This window comes from Oryctolagus cuniculus, chromosome 12, assembly GCF_964237555.1.
Source record: "Oryctolagus cuniculus chromosome 12, mOryCun1.1, whole genome shotgun sequence".
NCBI classification, from domain to species: Eukaryota; Metazoa; Chordata; class Mammalia; order Lagomorpha; family Leporidae; genus Oryctolagus; species Oryctolagus cuniculus.
Genome location: NC_091443.1, coordinates 85696919 through 85715780, shown reverse-complemented (window position 1 = coordinate 85715780; position 18862 = coordinate 85696919). Strand labels below are relative to the sequence as shown.

The window sequence follows — 18862 nt, the reverse complement described above, 5'->3', positions numbered from 1 at the left end:
CTTTGGATTGGCCCAGCCCTGGCCATTGTGGCCATTTGGGGGGAATGAACCAGTGGATGAAGATTTCTCTCTGTCTCTCTCTGACTCAAATAAATAAATCTTTTATTAAAAAAAAAAAAAAGGAAATACATCCAGAAGCCACAAACACCACATGCTGTAAGGCTATGATTCATGGCCTTCAAGTCATCTTGCTCCACTGTGACTCACAAATTTATCTTTGGATTTTCTCCTTTCTACAAGGATCCAAGTTATCACCAGAAAGTCAGGCCCATTGCTGCCTCCAGAGGGCAACGTTGGACGGGCACAGACCAATAGCCAGCCCCAACACTGACAGCTCCAGAACCACAGGATACTCTGAACCTAAGTTAATCTCAGCATTCTGGAGAGGAATTAAATTATAATGGAAACTGAAAAGGGATCCTACATAAACAAACTAGCTGCAAGACAATCTGACTGAAGAGGTAAGGAGCTCTGTGCCTTCAAAGATCAGGATGTTCTCCAAGTCCCTGAAAAGGCACGCTGTTAGCAGGGTGGTGCACCCTTTAATTTAGCCAGCCAGACTCGTCACCCCTCTGTTTGACCTGAAGAACCATCACTGCAGCATTTGCCTGCCTTCTTTGCTTTTCACACTGAGAGGCTGATTTGATTTGGAAATGCCTTCCCACACATCCAAGCCATCTTTATTTTGAACAAACAGGTCAAGGCTTTTCCTGCACAGGAACTGTTGTTGCTAGTCTTTATTAATTCATCAGATAATAAGAAGCACTTTGGATTCTAAACACAAAGGGTGCTTTAAGTCCTTACAGGGAGGTATCTAATGAGAAGACATAATGGAAAATGCGTTCAGACTGTACAATTTTACACAAAGAGTATATGCAATCCAGGCAAATCAGAAACCCAAGAATCCACTAAGTAAGCTCATTTTTAAATGCACAAAACCCAAGCAGTCTTCAGGGAATGGTTTAGTCCAGTTTTTAGATCTGTGATGGTTCCTGGACACCCAAGTTAAAAGCAAAGCTTGTGGTGTTGACAGCTGACAAGGCCTCCATCTGCCACATCGTTTTGGGCATTACTCCCATTATAGCTTGCAGAGTTCCAGGTCTTGGACCCCCATCTCAGCGCTCAGGGAAAACACAGCTTGAATGTCAGGGTCAAAAAGATTCTCCCTCACTTGCTATGAATCCATCTTTTCACAAAGGGACCAGGATTTGGTTATATAGAATCATCATTGTTCTAAAGGGCTTTGTGAGAACCATTCAAAGAAATTCTGTTTCGATTAATTTCATCCAAAAAAATACAGCTAAACAAACAAAAACAAAAACATGATACTCCGGAGGGCTGCAGTTGCTGAGAAGGCCTTTGTGAACTTGGCAATAAGACCAGCATTATGTAGCCCATGTAAAACCAATCTCTGTTTACTCTGGGAATATGTGGTACACTGAGAACCCAAGAGATGCTCCGAGCTAGGAGCTCAAGACTCAGAAAAACAGAGCAAGAGATCCAGCGTCAGGTAAGCCAGCGGCTACCCATGACCAGGAAAGATACAAATTACTGCACTGCCCTGGTCTCCAGCCGGAGGCCTAACCCAGATGGAAACGTTGGAGTCAAGCCTTTTGCCGGTAAGCAAGACTCCACAGGACCATCACCCTGAACCTGCTTCTCCAGCAGATGCAACAGGAACACGCAGCAGGTAGCAGAGGCTGTATTCACAGTCACTGAAAACTCTGCTCAAGACAAGAAGGGGAAGCTTCAAAGAACACAGGGTGCATACCATCCTAACGTTCTCCTCAATACTTTGAGGGAAGCAGTATTTTTCACGGAAAGTAAGTTGACCAACATAAGATCAGGAAGTCTAATAAACAGCAGCTGAATCTCAACTGGAACAAACTCCTAAGTAGGTATCAGTCTACAAAGAATGACCTGGCCTGCGATCTACACCCCGACACCATCCTGAGCTCTAGCCTCCGCCACCATTGCTGGAAGCCAGGTGGCCACATGGCCCAACCACCAGTGTCAGCCCCATTCCCATCCTAATAGGACTCGCTGCTCCTACTTCCCTGCTCGCCCCCTGGCAAAGTTTTAAGAGGACCTGTTCCTGACCATATGTCTCTCTTTTCTGTCTCCTGCTTGTTCTCCCTCTCTCTGGCTCTCAATCTCTCTCTGGATCTCTCTCTTACACTATCCTTCTCTCTCTTTCCTTCTTTACCCCCTCCCCCCGATCTGTCAGGTTTCCCCCAATAAACCCTTTCCCTCAAATAAATAAATAAAGAATTACCTGGCCAACATTAAAATCAAAGGTCAAGGCAAAGGCAGTTAGGGGACCTGGGAGAGAGTCAGGGTGGGGACACATTAGCTTGGGGTTGCTGGGTTATACAAGGATTTGCATGGTCTGCAGGTCTGATGGTGTGATTACCACTGGCCATTTGAGTGTGATAATGGCTTTCGGGAATACTCTGATCACCTCTTAGAGGGACTCACCCCTGCCTCATGACACAAATGCATGTGCACCCAATGCCTCAGTGCACTGTAGAACCCGAATGAGTCTTATGCCCAGAATGACATAGTTATGTGGCAAGTGAGGGAGAAATAAATATATTGGTAATTCAAAAAGTCCATGGATAATTGTATTAAAAGACACGCTTATTTTGGTGCAACAATTTTGAAATCCATGCATATGAGGGTGTCCTTTAAAAGCTCATAGAATATGTTCATTATGAAAAATCAGTACATGGCTTTCAAAATTCTGTTTGCAACAAAATGAATTTATTTTAAAAATTAATTATTTAGGCCGGCGCCGTGGCTCACTTGGCTAATCCTCTGCCTGTGGCGCTGGCACCCCAGGTTCTAGTCCCAGTTGGGGCGCCGGATTCTGTCTCTGCTGCTCTTCTTCCGGTCGAACTCTCTGCTGTGGCCCGGGAAGGCAGTGGAGGATGGCCCAAGTGCTTGGGCCCTGCACCTGCATGGGAGACTGGCTCCTGGCTTCGGATTGGCGCATCACGCCGGCTGTAGCGGCCATGTGGGGGGTGAACCAACAGAAAAAGGAAGACCTTTCTCTCTGTCTCTCTCTTTAACTCTGCCTGTCAAAAAAAATTATTTATTTGAGAGGCAGGGAGATTAACAGAGATAGCGACAGACAGACTGATGGACAGCAAGCTCCAATCCACTGGTTTACTCCTCAGTGGTCAGTGTTGACCAAGCAGAAGCTTTCTGGAAGCTGGGAACTGGGAACTCCATCCAGTTCTCTCGGGTGAGTACCTAGGACCCAATCTGTTGAGCTGCCTCCCAGGGTGTACATTAGTAGAAAGCTGGAGTTGGAAGAGGAGCAGGACTGGGACTCAGGCACTCTGAAACAGAATGCCTGAGTCTCAAGCAGTGCCTTAACTGTTACGCCAAAGGCTGGTCCCTAAACTTACTTTTTTTTTTTTTTTTTTAAGATTTATTTTATTGGGGCCAGAGCCGTGGCTCACTTGGTTAATCCTAAGCCTGCAGCGCCCGCATCCCATATGGGCACCGGGTTCTAGTCCTGGTTGCTCCTCTTCCAGTCCAGCTCTCTGCTGTGGCCCGGGAAGGTAGTGGAGGATGGCCCAAGTGCTTGGGCCCCTGCACCAGCATGGGAGACCAGGAGGAAGCACCTGGCTCCTGGCTTGAGCTCGGAGCAGCGCCAGCCATTGTGGCCATTTGGGGAGTGAACCAACGGAAGACCTTTCTCTCTGTCTCTTTCTCATTGTCTGTAACTCTACCTGTCGAATAAATAAATAAAATCTTAAAAAAAGGATTTATTTTATTTATTTGAAAGTCAGAGTTAAAAGAGAGAGGTAGAGACACAGAGAGAGGTCTTCCATCTGATGGTTCACTCCCCAGAGCTGCGCCGATCTGAAGCAGAGGGCCAAGAGCTTCTTCCAGGTCTCCCACGCGAGTGCAGGGGCCCAAGGAATTGGGCCATCTTCTACTACTATCCCAGGCCATAGCAGAGAGCTGGATCAGAAGAGGAGCATCTGGTGGGCCGGCGCCGCAGCTCAATAGGCTAATCCTCTGCCTGCGACGCCAGCACCCCGGGTTCTAGCCCCAGTTGGCGCCCCGGATTCTGTCCCAGTTGCTCCTCTTCCAGTCCAGCTCTCTGCTGTGGCCCAGGAAGGCAGTGGAGGATGGCACAAATCCTTGGGCCCTGCACCCGCATGGGAGACCAGGAGAAGCACCTGGCTCCTGGCTTCAGATCAGCGCGGTGCACCAGCCGCAGTGGCCATTGCGGGGTGAACCAATGGAAAAGGAAGACCTTTCTCTCTCTCTCTCTCACTGTCCACTCTGTCAAAAAACAAAACAAAATAGAAGAGGAGCCTCCGGGAGTAGAACCAGCGCCCATATGGGATGCCAGCACTTCAGGCCAGGGTGTTAACCCACTTTGCCACAGCACCAGCCCCTAAACTTACTTTTTAAGTCCATTTTTCCAATAATTTTTTGGAGTACACTCCAAAAAGATGGATGAAGTGGATGCTGCATGTCTTCCAACATACATGATCACATGTGATTGGGACACTTCTTGTGCTGAGAGATGAACTTTGGCAGTTCTAGATAAAATAGCATGCAAAACCGTGAAGCCCGAAATCTGAATGCAAGAGGAAAGCTGAGTGACCTTTTTGCTCTTTTCACAAGATATTATATAGAATCATTGCCAAAATGAAGCAGTCACACAGGAGTCACTCAAAAGGGCAGAAGAAAGGTACTGAGGGCTGTCAGGTAGTTAATAAGCACACTGTCATTTTTGGGGCTTAGTTCTTATAATTTTCTGGTTTCTCCTTTCTAAACTGATATTTAACTATATATTTCAATGTCATATAAAAATTAAGGATTTGTAAGAAAGTATTAAAAAGTAAAGGCCATGGGAAAGCAGCAGAAGATGGCCCAAACCCTTGGGCTTCTGCACCCATGAGGGAGACCCAGAATAAACTCCTGGCTCCTGGCTTTGGATCAGCTCAACTCTGGCCATTGCAACCATTTGGGGAATGAACCAGTGGATAGAAGACCTCTCTGTGTCTACCTCTCTCTGTAACTGTCAAATAAATAAAATAAATCTTTTTTTTTAAAGTAAAGGCCAGTGAAACTCAGCCAACAGATTTCCTCAGCAGTGAACGTGATGTAGGATTTGGAAAAGGGGACCTGGACTAGAACTGCCACCTGCGGCGTAGATGCATTTACATAATTACTTATAAAATTACAGACTTAAAAGGAGGAGAAGAGATAATCATCCCACGAGGACGTGAGATGACAGCTTATCTTGGCTGGAACCACCTCAATCCAGCCCCTGCACCTGGGTCTGGGGGCTGAGAGAGGCAGACAAGCTGAGATCGTGTCTGAGTCGTGGCCTGGCGATGCTGACTGTGGCTACAGCTGTTTAGCAGAGCACCTGCAGCACATGTCCCTGAACTGCAAGAGAGAGGCCACAGAGGAAGCATCTCCAACAAGCTTGTGGTTTTGGATACGGACACAGAGCCTAGGATCATCTCTGAGAACAAAGGAACGCCTACACTGTGCATGGGAGGCTGAGTGTACAGGAGCACACACATTTCCAGGCTCACATGTGGATCCAAGGATGATGCTGTTAGAAACCAATGCTAAAGAGATAAAACCAGACCGGCCAGGGTTGATGACTGCGGAGTCTGGGTGGTGTGGGCAAGGGGACTTAAGTCACAACTTTCTCCACTTTTGTGTGAAAAGAACACCTGATCTACTGATACACAATCAGCAGGGTGAAAAAAGTGCTTTCCAATGATGACGCAAGGTGGAAGTGAAAGGAGGCTTCTCTTAAAAAATTGGGATTTCTAAAAACATGTACAGAAAAAGACCTCACTTTCAGGATAATCCACCTCAATCTTTCACTTGATAGCTCAAGCAAGATTTGGTTTGTTTTCCGTTATTCTTCTGACCTAGTTCTCAACTATCACTGAGACGCCTCTCCAGGATGGTCAAGCTCTGAGTATCTTACCTGGAACCGCTCGTCAGTCTCATTCTCTCCGATCTGCCTCAGAAGGTCCCCACTGGCTTGTCCGATGCTTCCAGCTGCCGTTAAGACTGTCTGCCGGGGCTATGAACACAGAACACAACTCGGCTGGAGAGAGAATGCATTCCCCCCGCAGCGTCATGGACCGTGGCAGGAGAAGAATCCCCCACGATCAGCTCTTCTTGCAGTAAACAAGACCCTCAAGCTGCTGACCAGGTAGGAGATACAAACCTCCTGGCGAAATTTGTGCAGGCAAACACCCCCTGGCTCATAAACCAGCAACAGGTGGATGGGTTTGAAATTAATTAATTACAAAGCCTCTTTCAGGTGGTAAGAAGGTGAGACATATTCCACAGAAACTACAGTGCAAAGGTACATGCACCATGTGGCTTTAGTTTTCGGGGCTGCATCTAATCATGTTCGCTTGCCCAGCGGCCCTGCACTCAATGAATCCCAATGGTTAAACAAGAGCTTCACGTCCAGTTCGATAACTCCAAACTACTACACGGTAACATGCCCCATGAAGATGGAAGAAACAGCCCAGGAAGCAGCGGCCCTCCATGCTCCTTCCAAAGGATGCACCTGTCTCATTAGAACCTGAGTCAGCACTTGCCCCTAGGGCTCACCTCTCCAGAAGTCGGCTGCACAGCCTTCAGCAAGTCTGACACTGCCCCAGCAAGGGTCCTCGCTGCTCGCAGGAGGTCCTCCCCGCTGCCCACCTCGTCGTCCATGAGGGCGGCCAACAGCTTCACGCCCTTGGACATCTCGGTCAGGTTGGAAGAAATAGTGGTGATCGCACACCCCACAGCTGTGTAGTCAGTGTCTGCGGGGTCACCTGGGACAGAGAAGGACCCATCACCATTAAAGCAGGAGGGGAAGGGTGAGGAGAGGCTGGGTTGGTCCTGGTGAGAATTTTCGCGGTGGTTCCTCACCCACTATCCTGCAGGAATCAGACCCCGAAGTCTGCAGGAGCACAATGATGGAACTACTCTGTCTGCACTTGAAAAGGTCCTTTATGGGTGCTGGGCCTGATGGTTAAGACACCAATTAAGATGCCACAATCCCACGTCTGAGCACCTGGGTTGGATTCTCCGTTCCAGCTCCCTACTCCAGCGTCCTATTAATGCAGACCCTGGAAGGCAGCAGGGATTGCTCAAGAAATTGGATTCCCACCACCCATTTGATACACCTGGATTGTTTCCAGCTCCTGACTGTGGTTGTAGCTGGGGAACATTGTGGGCATTTGAGGCATGAACCAGCAGGTCAGAGCTCAGTTTCTCAAATTAAACGAAGAAACAAAAAAGGTCCTTTCACCTGCAGGCCTCACACATTGAAACACGGAGAATGAGCGCCTTTAAAATGCCAAAGGAGGCCTCAGCAGCTCTTGACCCCTTTCATGGGGGCCCTGTGAGCAGGGGCCAACTCAGCTCCTGAAACAGTGTTAGGCTGCAAACCACATCTCCTGGTTCTTACTCGACAGTGCAAGGCACAGAGCCATGCCATGGCAGAGGCTGGTGCTGCCAGACAAGGCAAAGGCACATGGGATGATCTGCTCATTCACAGCCATGGCCAGACCAGAAGCTCTCAAGTGCCTCACAGGACACACGTATGTCCAGAATATGGACCAACAATGAGAAGAGCTAAGTATATCCTTTTAAGAATAATTTTGTTGTTTTTTGTAAAATGTTTTTATTTGGGGCTGGCACTGTAGCATAGCAGGTGAAGCTATCACCTCCAGTGCTGGCATCCCATATGGGCTCCACTTCTGATTCGGCTCTCTGCTATGGCCTGGGAAAGCAGTAGAAGCTGGCCAAGTGCTTGGGCCCCTGTACCTGCATGGGAGACCCAGAAGAAGCTCCTGGCTCCTGGCTTTGGATTGGCCCAACTCTAGCCATTTGGAGCTGTGGATTGAAGTTCTCTCTCTCTCTGTCTCTCTAAAACATAAATAAAGCTTTAAAAAATGTTTTTATTTGAGGGAGGGACAGATGCAAAGACAGTACTCCCATCACTGGTTCACATCCCAAATGGCCACAATGGCTGGAGCTGGGCCAGAGCTAGAAGTTGGGAACTCAATCCAGGTCTCCCATGTGGGTGGCAGGGATTCAAATACTTGCACCATCATTTGCTGCCTCGGAGAGAAGCTGCAATTGGAAGCCAGGGCCAGGAATTGAACCCAGGTACTCTAATGTGGGATGTGGACTTCTTAACTGATATCTGAGCTGTTAGGCCAAACGCCTGCCCCCATAAATATTTTAATGATGATGCATAACAAAGACTAAAATGAATGAGATAATCCTTACATTTCTCCTGGGTCATCAGGAGAAAATGCCTGGAGCACTGTGAGTACCTAAAAATATACTCTCTTCTCATAATAGGAAAATCTGTTGTTTCAATCAAAGAGTAATTTTTTCCTCCAAAACCACAACACACCACAAATCCCCTAGGGACTTACCCGCAGTGAGGTTAACAACTGAAGCCGTTCCAGCTGTGATAGCATCGACTTGAGAATGGATTTCATGTTTGGATTCGTCGACTTTATTCTGAACCCATACCCTTGACGCCTGCAAAGCCAGACATGAGCATGACGCCACCACAGCTCACAATTCCCCGGGAGCCCAGAGACGGAGAGCCACAAAGCACCACCAGCATTTTGGCTGCACTCCTCTTACGAATCAGGCACTCCAGGGGCCCCTGAGTCATCTGAAACAATATCCTTAACAGGCCTCGGGCTCATTAATCAGAGAAGGTGCTGGGCATGCAAATTCTCCCTGGGTCTTATCCTAATTACTATTATGTTCAGCTTTTAAGATCATAGGTAAAAAAAAAAATTGTAAATAGCTCTTTATAGTAATCTCAATTGAAAAAGAATGACAAGGTGGAAAAATATCCATGTCCCACAATAATCACGCTGCAAATTAACATTACCAGTTGCTGTTTATTTTAACCTTGCGTTTCAGGGGGCTGGGTTACAAGTAGGGTGCTTTGGCTCACAAAGGCTCTCATCAATGCAGGAAGTGTCTTCTGTTCTCAACAAGAACCACCCTCAACATGATGAGGCACCATGCTCATGGCCATGGGGCCCCTTTCCTGGCAAGACTGGGTAACAGGCCAGGCCCCGTGTTCTGAATTCAGCTCTACCACTTACTAACTTGGACAAATTCTACCCAGGTCCTATAGTTTACCTATCTTCCACTGCAGGAACTCCACTGTTTCAGAAAACCTTTCCAGCTTTTATACTTTGTTTCTTTGAACCTATAAATAGCAAACCCTCTATTCTGTGGCATTACAGGAGGTTGCTACTCAGACACTACTCACACTAATGATGATGACCCCACGCTGGGGCGCTGCTTCCCCAAATATCTCCAAACAGAGGTCTAGATCCAGGATGTGTCTAGTGCTAACATATTTTATTGCATTCTAATTCTCTGGAAATTTTTAAAGTAGGAGTATTAAATCCAAACATTCTGTGACTGTCTAACAGTTTGGTTATGGGAGTTTATCCTATATTTCCACTGTGAAGTTCCCTAAAGCCCAAGGTTGAATGATTTCAGGGACCTGGAAGCAACAGCAACCTCTGTGCTCCAGAGCTTGCAAATAAACATAGCATCCAGGGGGACTTGGAGGGAGGCTGTCCTGCCTGCACAAGATGAGGTTACACGTTCGTATCTCAGCTCTGTCCTCTGTGATAGTCCTATAGCAGTGATTTGCTGATTGCTCATTAGACTCTCCTGGGGAGAATAAAAATCACGGGTTGACCCTCTCCCCCCTATTTATTTGATCTGGGCCTTAGGCTTTGTGAAGCTCCCCAGGGGAGTCTGGTGTGCAAAGCAAGGATGACAACGACTGTGCTAGCCAGTGCTTCTCAAACAATGGAGCTGGGACTTGGCTACACCGCAGACTCTGATTCAATCGTCTGGATAAGGTCTGCGGTTCTGCACCTCCCACAGGATGCCAGGTACTGCCCGTGCTGCTGGCCCAGAGACCACATTTTGAGCGGTGAGGCATAAGATGATTTCAAGCAGCAGCGGCTACAAGGAAGTCCCTGGGCCACTTCCCCTGCCCCATGGAAGAGTGCCAACAACACTCACCCAGTGGTTCTCTAAGTTTGGGCCCCAGCCTCTCCTGTTGCCTGCTGCAAATGCACACCCTCAGACCCTACCCCAAACCCACTAAGTCAGCAAGAATGGGGATAGGGCCCAGCAGTGTGAGTTTCAATATGTCCAGCAGGTGACTCGGATGCAGGCTAAAGTCTAAGAATCACTGATAGTAAAAAAACTAATAAAACAGCTCGTGCTTATTGAGCTCTTTAGTAAATGCTAGGTGCTGTGCTAAGAATGCTACACAGGATTCAAACAGCCCACAGCCCTTGTGATGGACGACAAAGCAGAAGCTTCGAGAGGGTAAGGTGTCCAGGTTCACACAGCCAGTGACAAGGAGCTGGGATGTGACCTCAGATTCTGAGATTCTCCAGTCCAAGTTGTCAGCCCCCATGAGACACTGCCCATGGCAGTAACACCCTAATAGTCTCTCTTTCTGCAGGTACAACTGACAGACGAGCACTCAATATCTTGGAAAACAGATGAGTTTCCCCTTCACCTTGCTGGAGGTGGGGATCCACTTAGCTGAGACTGAGTGCCTAACTCTGTTTTCTGCCAGGGCTGAGACATGCAATGAAAACGGAGGGACAAGACTTACCATATCCTGGCCGAGAGGCGGCAGTGCATCGAGCTCTCCAAGGTCATCCTGGGCCTGCTGGACGGCGTGCATACTTGTGTTGATGGTGCCCATCAGGGCCTGCTGGGCTGAGGTCTGAGGAGGTGGAAGAACATGAGGCAGTCACACACACACTCCCAGGACCGCCCTGGCCCTCCATGCATGGCAAATACCAACTCAACCCGAGCTCAAGACACCGCAGTCCAGCATTCAGCTCAATCAGTACCTGGACCTCCTCCCATTTCAACTCAGGGGCCAGAAATAGACATGGCATTGTATTAATAGAATGCAAGAGGAGGGTGATTGCAAGAGGCGTTCTAATCAGACGAGTGTGGAGAGCATAATTAGCTGACAAGGAGGCTCGGAAGGGTCTGTGCAGGGGAACTGGGGCGATTCAGTCCTGGAGTAGTGAGGACAAAAGATTTCATGCACAAGGACACGTGGGAGTTAATGAGCATGCTTCTGCTAAATACTTAAGGATCCCACCCAAGTCAACAGACAGCAAGCTTTGGAACAAATTATTTCTAAGCTTTGGGTCCTAGAGGTTTCAAAATACTCCCAAGACCATGGGATTCCCAAGGGGGGGGGGTGGGAGGGAGGGAGAGAGAGGGAGAGAAAGAGAGAAAAACAGAGAGAGAGAGAGAGAGGCGCTTAGTGGGACAGATCAACACTGTGAAGAATCAATGACCCCTTTGCCAAAACGTCAGGACTACTGCAGACCCAGTCTCTTTCTCAGACTCTGCGAGGGGGATTTGGGTTAGGCAAGCTTGAGACTACTAAGGCAGAGGAGCAGGGGTCAGTCCCTCCACCACAAGTCACAGTGAGAAGTGTCCCATGCTCCAACCATAGAGGAATCCTCTGATTCAGGGCAGGCAGTGATCAGAGTCATGCAATTAAAAAGCAGCAAGTCTGACAGCATGGCTCGGTGGGAGTGACCGAGAGCTCCCCTACAAGCTGTCACAGTGCTAGTGCACGCCTGCACGCCCGAGCAGCACGCTAACACGTGGTGGACGAGCACCAGAAGCCTCACCAGCGGCGGCATGTGGCCCCGGTGCATCTGCCCAACCATGACCTGCTGCTGCGGCGAGGGCATGCTGCCGATGTTGAAGGTCTCAGGCCCGCTGGAGCCGGAGCGCATCACGGCCGGCAGTGCCACCGAGCCGTGCTCCGCCTTCCCGGTCCGGTTGAACTGCTGCTGCAGGATGGTGGACCTGCAGGGAAAGGTGGCTTGGTCACCGCGAGGTGCACACTCACATGGAGTATACCAGGCAGAAGTCACATAAGTCACGTGTGCTCACTGCTTTACACTGCGCAGGCCACGCACAGAACTGGCAATGAGGAAACAGGACAACGTGCTCATGGGAGAGCTCCAAGATGAATCTCTTTGTGGTCAATAGTAAAATTACTCTTGATCTCTCCATCTAATAGGTTCATAGTATTACCGAATTAGCTGTTCTTAATGTTAAAAGACATACATACATATATATGTGTATATATAGAATATATATTCTTACAATAATGATGCCCTTGGTTTAAGGGAAGAGTCTGGATACATGGATCTCTTACTTGGTAAAATGTACCTGAAAGAACATTCATTCAACAAACTCCTAGCTCATGCCAGGTTCTGTCCTAGGCATTGGAGACACAGATTCTTGACCCTGAGCTTTAAGGGAGAAAGGTGGAAATGAACGGAAACAGAACTCTAGCAGTTAAGCTTCCCTCTCCTGGCTCAGGACGGGGGCTGTGACCGAGGAAGACGTTCCCTTGCCTCTGGAGCTCTGACTACGTGACCAACTTTGGCACCTTTTCCAGATGACTTCACCTAAATACTAGGTGTCTAACAAAAAAATCAATTCTTTTATTGACTTATATTTTCATAGACTGAATATTAAATGGAAGCAACTCTGACTACGTGGAGGGAAGAAGATTCAGGGCGTGGGACATCATCAGAAGCCTAGTGGGCAGCCCCAAGGAAGAGTGTGGGTTGGCTGTGCATGGGGGAGGGAGCTGTGTGTTGGGGAAGAGGATGGGGGGGTGCAGCTTCATCCAGGGGCAAGGGCCTTTGTCCCCAAACCCTCGGACTATCACAGATCAGGACGAGGCGCCATAGCTCAGGGTGAGGCTCAGAGTCACGTGAGATTCCAAACAGCAGACATCTGTGGGGAAACACTAGAGTCTGCAGAGAGATTGATGGTAGGGAGGGTGGGTCTGTGGGATCCAGCAAGATGTCAGCCGCATTCTGAGGTCTCACACAAAGGTGGAAGAAATGGAAGGTCTAGTAACGGGGACCACTCTGGACCGTTCTTCCTGCTTGCCATGGTCCCAGGCAGGTGAAGGTCCCAGTACTCTGGGTTCCAATGCTCACTGCGCTACAGGGTCCTCTGGAGTGAGCAGCTCACTACCAGGAAGCACTAGCTTACCAATTTCCACTAATGGTCACTAGTAAGTCCAACAACACAAGGTGTTTTGCTAGGGACTAGCAAATACTTGAAATGCATCATCACATCAAATTCGTTTCCAACATTCATTTCTCACCCATAGGAGACTATGGAAAAGTATCTTCAGGGTGTGTAGGAAGCAAATTCGAATGAGTAGCTGTAAGGGTGTAAATGCTAAAGAACTAACTACTATAGCTAAGCAAGTTCAATATACTGGAACATGCCAGAAATGTCTGTAGTGCACTACGGGAAGCATCACAATATTTGAATGCTAAGCCTGGCTCTGCCTCATCTGTGCATCTCAATCAGTTTCCACGAGCTTTAGTTTCTTTATTCACAAATTGGGGCAATACTGGGCCTCCCTCTTGCAAAGGGAGTTCCTTTGAAGTCAAATGAGCTGGCAGATTGGATACACACAGGAAAGCATAGACAAGAAAAGTTACTACACTTCTTTACCAGAATAGGGCTGCCCATTACTGGATTCCCAATAAGGATCAATGATGAGATGTTATTTAGTATTAATAAGTCTGTTTCCTAACCCATAGATGGAGCTAACTTAAGACTGTTCTAGTTTTAAATGATGATGATATCAAATACTATGTGCCGAGCATTGTTTTACGGACTTTCTCAGTAATAATTCAATCAACAAACCAAAATCCATAGGGTAGTACGGTCTTCACCCACTTTTATAGGTGAGCTGCGGCAGGCAGAGCACAACACAGATCCCAGATTGGAACCCAACTATGCTGGCCCTCAGAGCCTTGCCCTTAACCACTCCCCTGCTGTCTCGAAGCTAGGAAAGCAGGCATGGCATTGAGTACATGTTCACAGATATTAACTCCTCCAGTACCTTTCCCTAAAAGGGCCAGAATCAAAGAGAAGTATAGTCACCAGCTCTTTTATCATAATGACCCAATTCATGAGGTTTACATCAGAAATGCTCAACACCCAGTGCTTTGAAAGATGGAGTTGAAGACCGCACCTTGCTCTCTCCCCATGAAATCCTCAACTACCCAACCAAGACACTGGCAACACTGGCGCTGGTCTGAGGACCCACTTGGAGAGGCGAGCCTTATCTTTACCACCCACGATCTTCTCCCTCCATGCAGTGGACATGAAAGGATAGGCCCCGGAGCTGCCAGGAGGAAACCCACCCAAGCAGTTCTCCGGCACACGCGATACTTACTTCTTCGGGGAAACAGACTCTTCTAACATAGTTGATTCCTCATCGCCTTCTAGTCCAAATCTATCTTTACTTTGTTTCTGGAGGTAAAACATGACACAAAAATGCAAATGAGCTGTTCTTAAGACGATGCAAAAGCCTTTGAAAAGATCTTTTGAAAGGACATGGCAAAAACATGGGGAAGTTTTCCCAAAATTCCTTGTATAGGATATTTAAAAAGTGATGAGTGTATCAAATCCTAACAATAAAATAGAGAAATGCAATATTTAATAGATACATGAAGTCTTCTGTCTTTATTAGGGTATAGGTTTTCCACATAAAAAGTCAAAATACACCAATATTCTATGAGAACTTAGTTAACTGAATGGACTGCCATCTTACAGCCTCAGTGAATTCCTTTCCCATACACCACTGTGACATATAACTGCATTACATCTGGACAGAAAGGAAAAGTAAATAAAACCGCCAGCAAAATGTTTAGCCCGTCATCTGGGTATCTATACACTAGAAGGGTGAACACGGAGAGGAAGATCCTGCAAGATTACTGGACTCATTCATTAGCTAAGTGGCACACCACCGCTCATTATCTGGCAGTAATTGATACCAATATTGCTATAGCAAATTCTAAAATTCTCATAGGATCTCAAAATCAAACACCTCTTAGTCAAACCACCTTAATATCAAAGATTAAATTATGGAAACAAGTATTTCAAATACTATTTTTTTCAAGGTACCCACATCCTCTAAAAAGACTTTTCAGGAAACAGCCTTGCTTTTCCAACCTACATCAATACCAAATACCTTTTTGAGGATGATGTCAATGTAGCCAGCAATCAGTTGAGATATTTGCTCTCCCTCGGTAGTCTGCACTGAATAATAGCTTTCCTGATACTCCCCAAAATCCTGGAAAAAAATAAAATAGCATCGAGAGAAATAGAATCACAACAGATATTCCAGCTGTTTTAAGTCCAGAAGGTCCAGTTCTAGAAAAATATGACAGACTCACTTTTCCCTGTTCTCCCCTCCAAATGCCACCAAAATTTAGTTCCTCCCCTCCAAATGCCACCAGAATTTAAGAAACAGGAAAGGGATCTGAGAACCAGGAAGGTTTATTGGTTGGTGGCTTAAGGACTTGAGGAACCTCCATGTGGTGAGTTCTTGGGTTTTCTTTTACATGCCATGTAGCCCCAAGACAGGTGCATCCCCAGCAGGAAGTTCTTGAAATGCCTGCAAAGTCCAACAGGGACCTGATCAGGAGTCCTGATCCTGGGTGTGGTCACCTGCAGCTGCAAAGCAGTGAAACAGAGCCTGATCAGGTTCCACTCCACCACTCACACAGGTGGGTGGGCGGGTTCCTTTGCAGAAGCAGCCACAGTGGAGCTTTGTCTCCCTGCCCCCACCCGCTGGCATAAAGAGAAGCAGGCCCAGCCAAGCGGCTTCTGCCTTCCGCAGCAGAAGTCACACAGCAAGAGAAGGAGGCACAGGGAGCGCCTTCCACCCTCCTCACAGAATCAACAGGGCTTCAGCAGGAGCCCTAGCAGTGTCAGAAGCACAAGACAATCCAGAACAGCAATGCAAGGGCTCAGCAAATGATACTGTCATTTTAACTAAAGACTATGAAAGCAGGACAGAACACCAGGCTAAGCAAGGTGGGTGCCTGACAAAATAGAACATTTAAGTGAGATCAAGAGTCTCCTAACTTAATAACCCAGACGCCTAGGAAAAATTAAATCACTAATCATAGCAAGAACCAACATGGCCACAAGATGAATTAGAAAAGACAATCAATTAGTGCCAACGGTGAAATAAATCAGATACTGGAATTATCTCGTAAGGACTTTAAGGTAGCCATTATTAAAATGTTCCAGCAGTCAATTATAGATGCTCTTGGAACACAGGAAAATAATAGAAGCTTTCAAAAAAAATAGGAGTCATCACTAAAAACCAAATGGAAATTATAGAACTGAAAAGCGAAATAACCAAAGTAGAAAGCAAACAGGATAGACAAAATAGTAGTGCAGTGATGACAGAAGACAGACTCAGTAAACTTGAAACAGATGAATTTAGTTAATCTGAACACCAAAAAAAAAAAAAAAAAAAAACCACGAAAAAACTAAAAACCAAACAAATAGAGCTTCAGGGATCCAAGGAACAAAAACAGAAGATCTAATAGTACTACAGAAGGAGAGAACAAAGTGAGGCCAAAAAAGTGTGTTTGAAGAAATAATGCTGAAAACTTCCTTAACAAAAGGTATAAACCTACAAATTAAAGAAGATGAGTGATCTGCAAATATAATAAACCTTAAGAAGCCTACAATAAGAATTTTGAAACTTACAAATAAAAGTAAACAATTTTAAAAGCAGGCGAGGAAAATGACATATTCCCTATAAACAAACCCAACTTGAATGACGGCAAGTTTCTCATCTGAAATCATCATCAGCGCAGCTCCGGCCGTTGTAGCCAATTGGGGAGTGAACCATCGGATGGAAGACCCCGCCCCCTTCTGCCTCTCCTCTCTCTGTGTAACTGTGACTTTCAAGTAAAATAAATAAATTTTTTAAAAAATTAATTAATTAAATAAACAACTTCATTTTGTCAAAAGGTGGGGAGTGTAAAGAGGCCTAAATGGAAGTAAGTTTCCTTCCTTCTTAAAGGAATAAAACATGAACAACTTGGCTGTAATCAATCTCAAATATATACGGAAGCATCTAGAATAAACACTATGAACACCACGCAGTAACGTCCAAAAACATGATGATTAAATAAAACGGTCAAGTAGCCCCCAGGAAGACAAGAAAAACAGAGGAAGTACAGGGAACAAGCAGGAAAAAAAAAAAAAAAAACAAAAACAAACAAAAAAAAAACCCACAGTATAAAATAGACACAAGCCCTAACATATCAATAATTAGCTTAAATATAAATAATATATAAGAACTGAAAGACAGAGACTGACAGAATGAATTTAAAAAAAAATAACGTGACCCAATTTATTATCCACAAGAAAGTCACTTCAAATTCACCAGTATATGTAGCTGTTAAGTAAAAGAATGGGCAAAGATGGCAAAGGTACACAATAGAAACATTTTTAAAAAGCATGACTGGCTATACCTTTTACAAATAAGGCAGACTTGAGCAAAAAAAATGACTAGGACAAAAGAACACTATATGACCATAAAGAATCATTAAGAATATTATATATGCATTAAGAAGATATTCTAATCTTTATTGTACAGGCATCAAACAATAAAGCTTCAAAATGCATGAAGTAAAAACTACAGAGCCCCAAGAAGCAGCAGAAGAATCTGTATTGTTCAGAAATTCACTCTCAGTAAGTGACAGAATTACTAGACAGAAGTAACAGAATCAGAGGCTGGAACAACACTATAAAAGAGATCCAATCAGCATGTACAGAACCCACTGTACCCCGAAACAGCGAAAACAAAAACAAAAAACAAAAAACCCCACAAACAAAAAACATTCTTCTCAAGTACTCCTAGATCACTGACCAAGAATGATCACATCCTGAGACATAAAACAAACTGTAATATTTTAAAAGAATTGGAACCATACAGAGTCTGGTCTCTGACCATAATGGAATCAAACTAAAAATGAGTAGCAGAAAGACAACAGGGAAATCTCCAAACAATTGACTATAATGGAATCAAAGTAAAATCAATAACAGGCAACAGGAAAATCTCCAACACTTGGAAATTAAATAAAGAACAAGAGTAGGAAGCAAAGAAATATTACATATTATAACCTTCAAGCAACTAAAATAGATTTGTATTCTCTCTTTTTGCTTGAGGTAGTTAGAGATTATCATAAGTATTCTTGTTTCCAAATTAATTTTTTTAAATATAGTATTACTTAAACCTATTTCTAAAGCCAATCGCATTCAAAGACATGTTAAAAAGCATAGTGGTCCCTTGTCCTCATTTGCACTTTCATTTTCTACCAAATCCCAAAATGTTATCACTATCGATTGTCATAGCCATTTAAAAAAAAAAAAGATTTATTTATTTATTTGAAAGGCAGAGAGTTACAGAGAGGCAGAGGTAGAGGTAGAGGTAGAGGTAGAGGGAGAGAGAAGTCTTCTATCTGCTGGTTCACTCCCAAATGGCTTCAATGACTGGAGCTGGGCCAACCCGAAGTCAGGAGCCAGGAGCTTCTTCTGGGTCTCCCATACGGGTGTAGGAGCCCAAGGACTTCGGCCATCCTCTACTGCTTTCCCAGGCCATAGCACAGAGCTAGATCAGAAGTGGAGCATCAGGGACTCAAATCGGCAACCATATGGGATGCCGGCACTGGAGGCAGCGGCTTTACCTGCTATGCCATAGCGCCGGCCCCAGCAATTTCTTCAAGTATGTCAACATGTTCTGTGGCTTTTCTGGCTTTTCTGTTTGAGAAATAATCCCTGAGTTTCTACAATGGAAGATGAGGATGAACACCACTGGACATGCAGGTATGGCTGTTACTGACTATGTTAAGAAAGAGGTACATTTTTAAAGAATTCTTCCAACTGGCATGAGCCC

At 45.7% G+C, this 18862-nt stretch overlaps 1 protein-coding gene across 26 annotated transcripts in view; it reads right to left on the bottom strand.

The window, feature by feature from the left end:
* TLN2 (talin 2) overlaps positions 1 to 18862 on the bottom strand; it is a 480480-nt gene that overhangs the window by 144571 nt on the left and 317047 nt on the right. For all 26 annotated transcript variants that reach the window (XM_070054308.1, XM_070054305.1, XM_070054330.1 and 23 more), the window contains 7 exons: positions 15131 to 15232; positions 14333 to 14409; positions 11739 to 11919; positions 10691 to 10804; positions 8448 to 8556; positions 6622 to 6830; positions 5981 to 6079 (listed from right to left, as the gene is read on the bottom strand). In XM_070054308.1, the coding sequence (XP_069910409.1) occupies positions 5981 to 6079; positions 6622 to 6830; positions 8448 to 8556; positions 10691 to 10804; positions 11739 to 11919; positions 14333 to 14409; positions 15131 to 15232 (891 nt within the window). The remainder of the gene's footprint in view (positions 1 to 5980; positions 6080 to 6621; positions 6831 to 8447; positions 8557 to 10690; positions 10805 to 11738; positions 11920 to 14332; positions 14410 to 15130; positions 15233 to 18862) is intronic.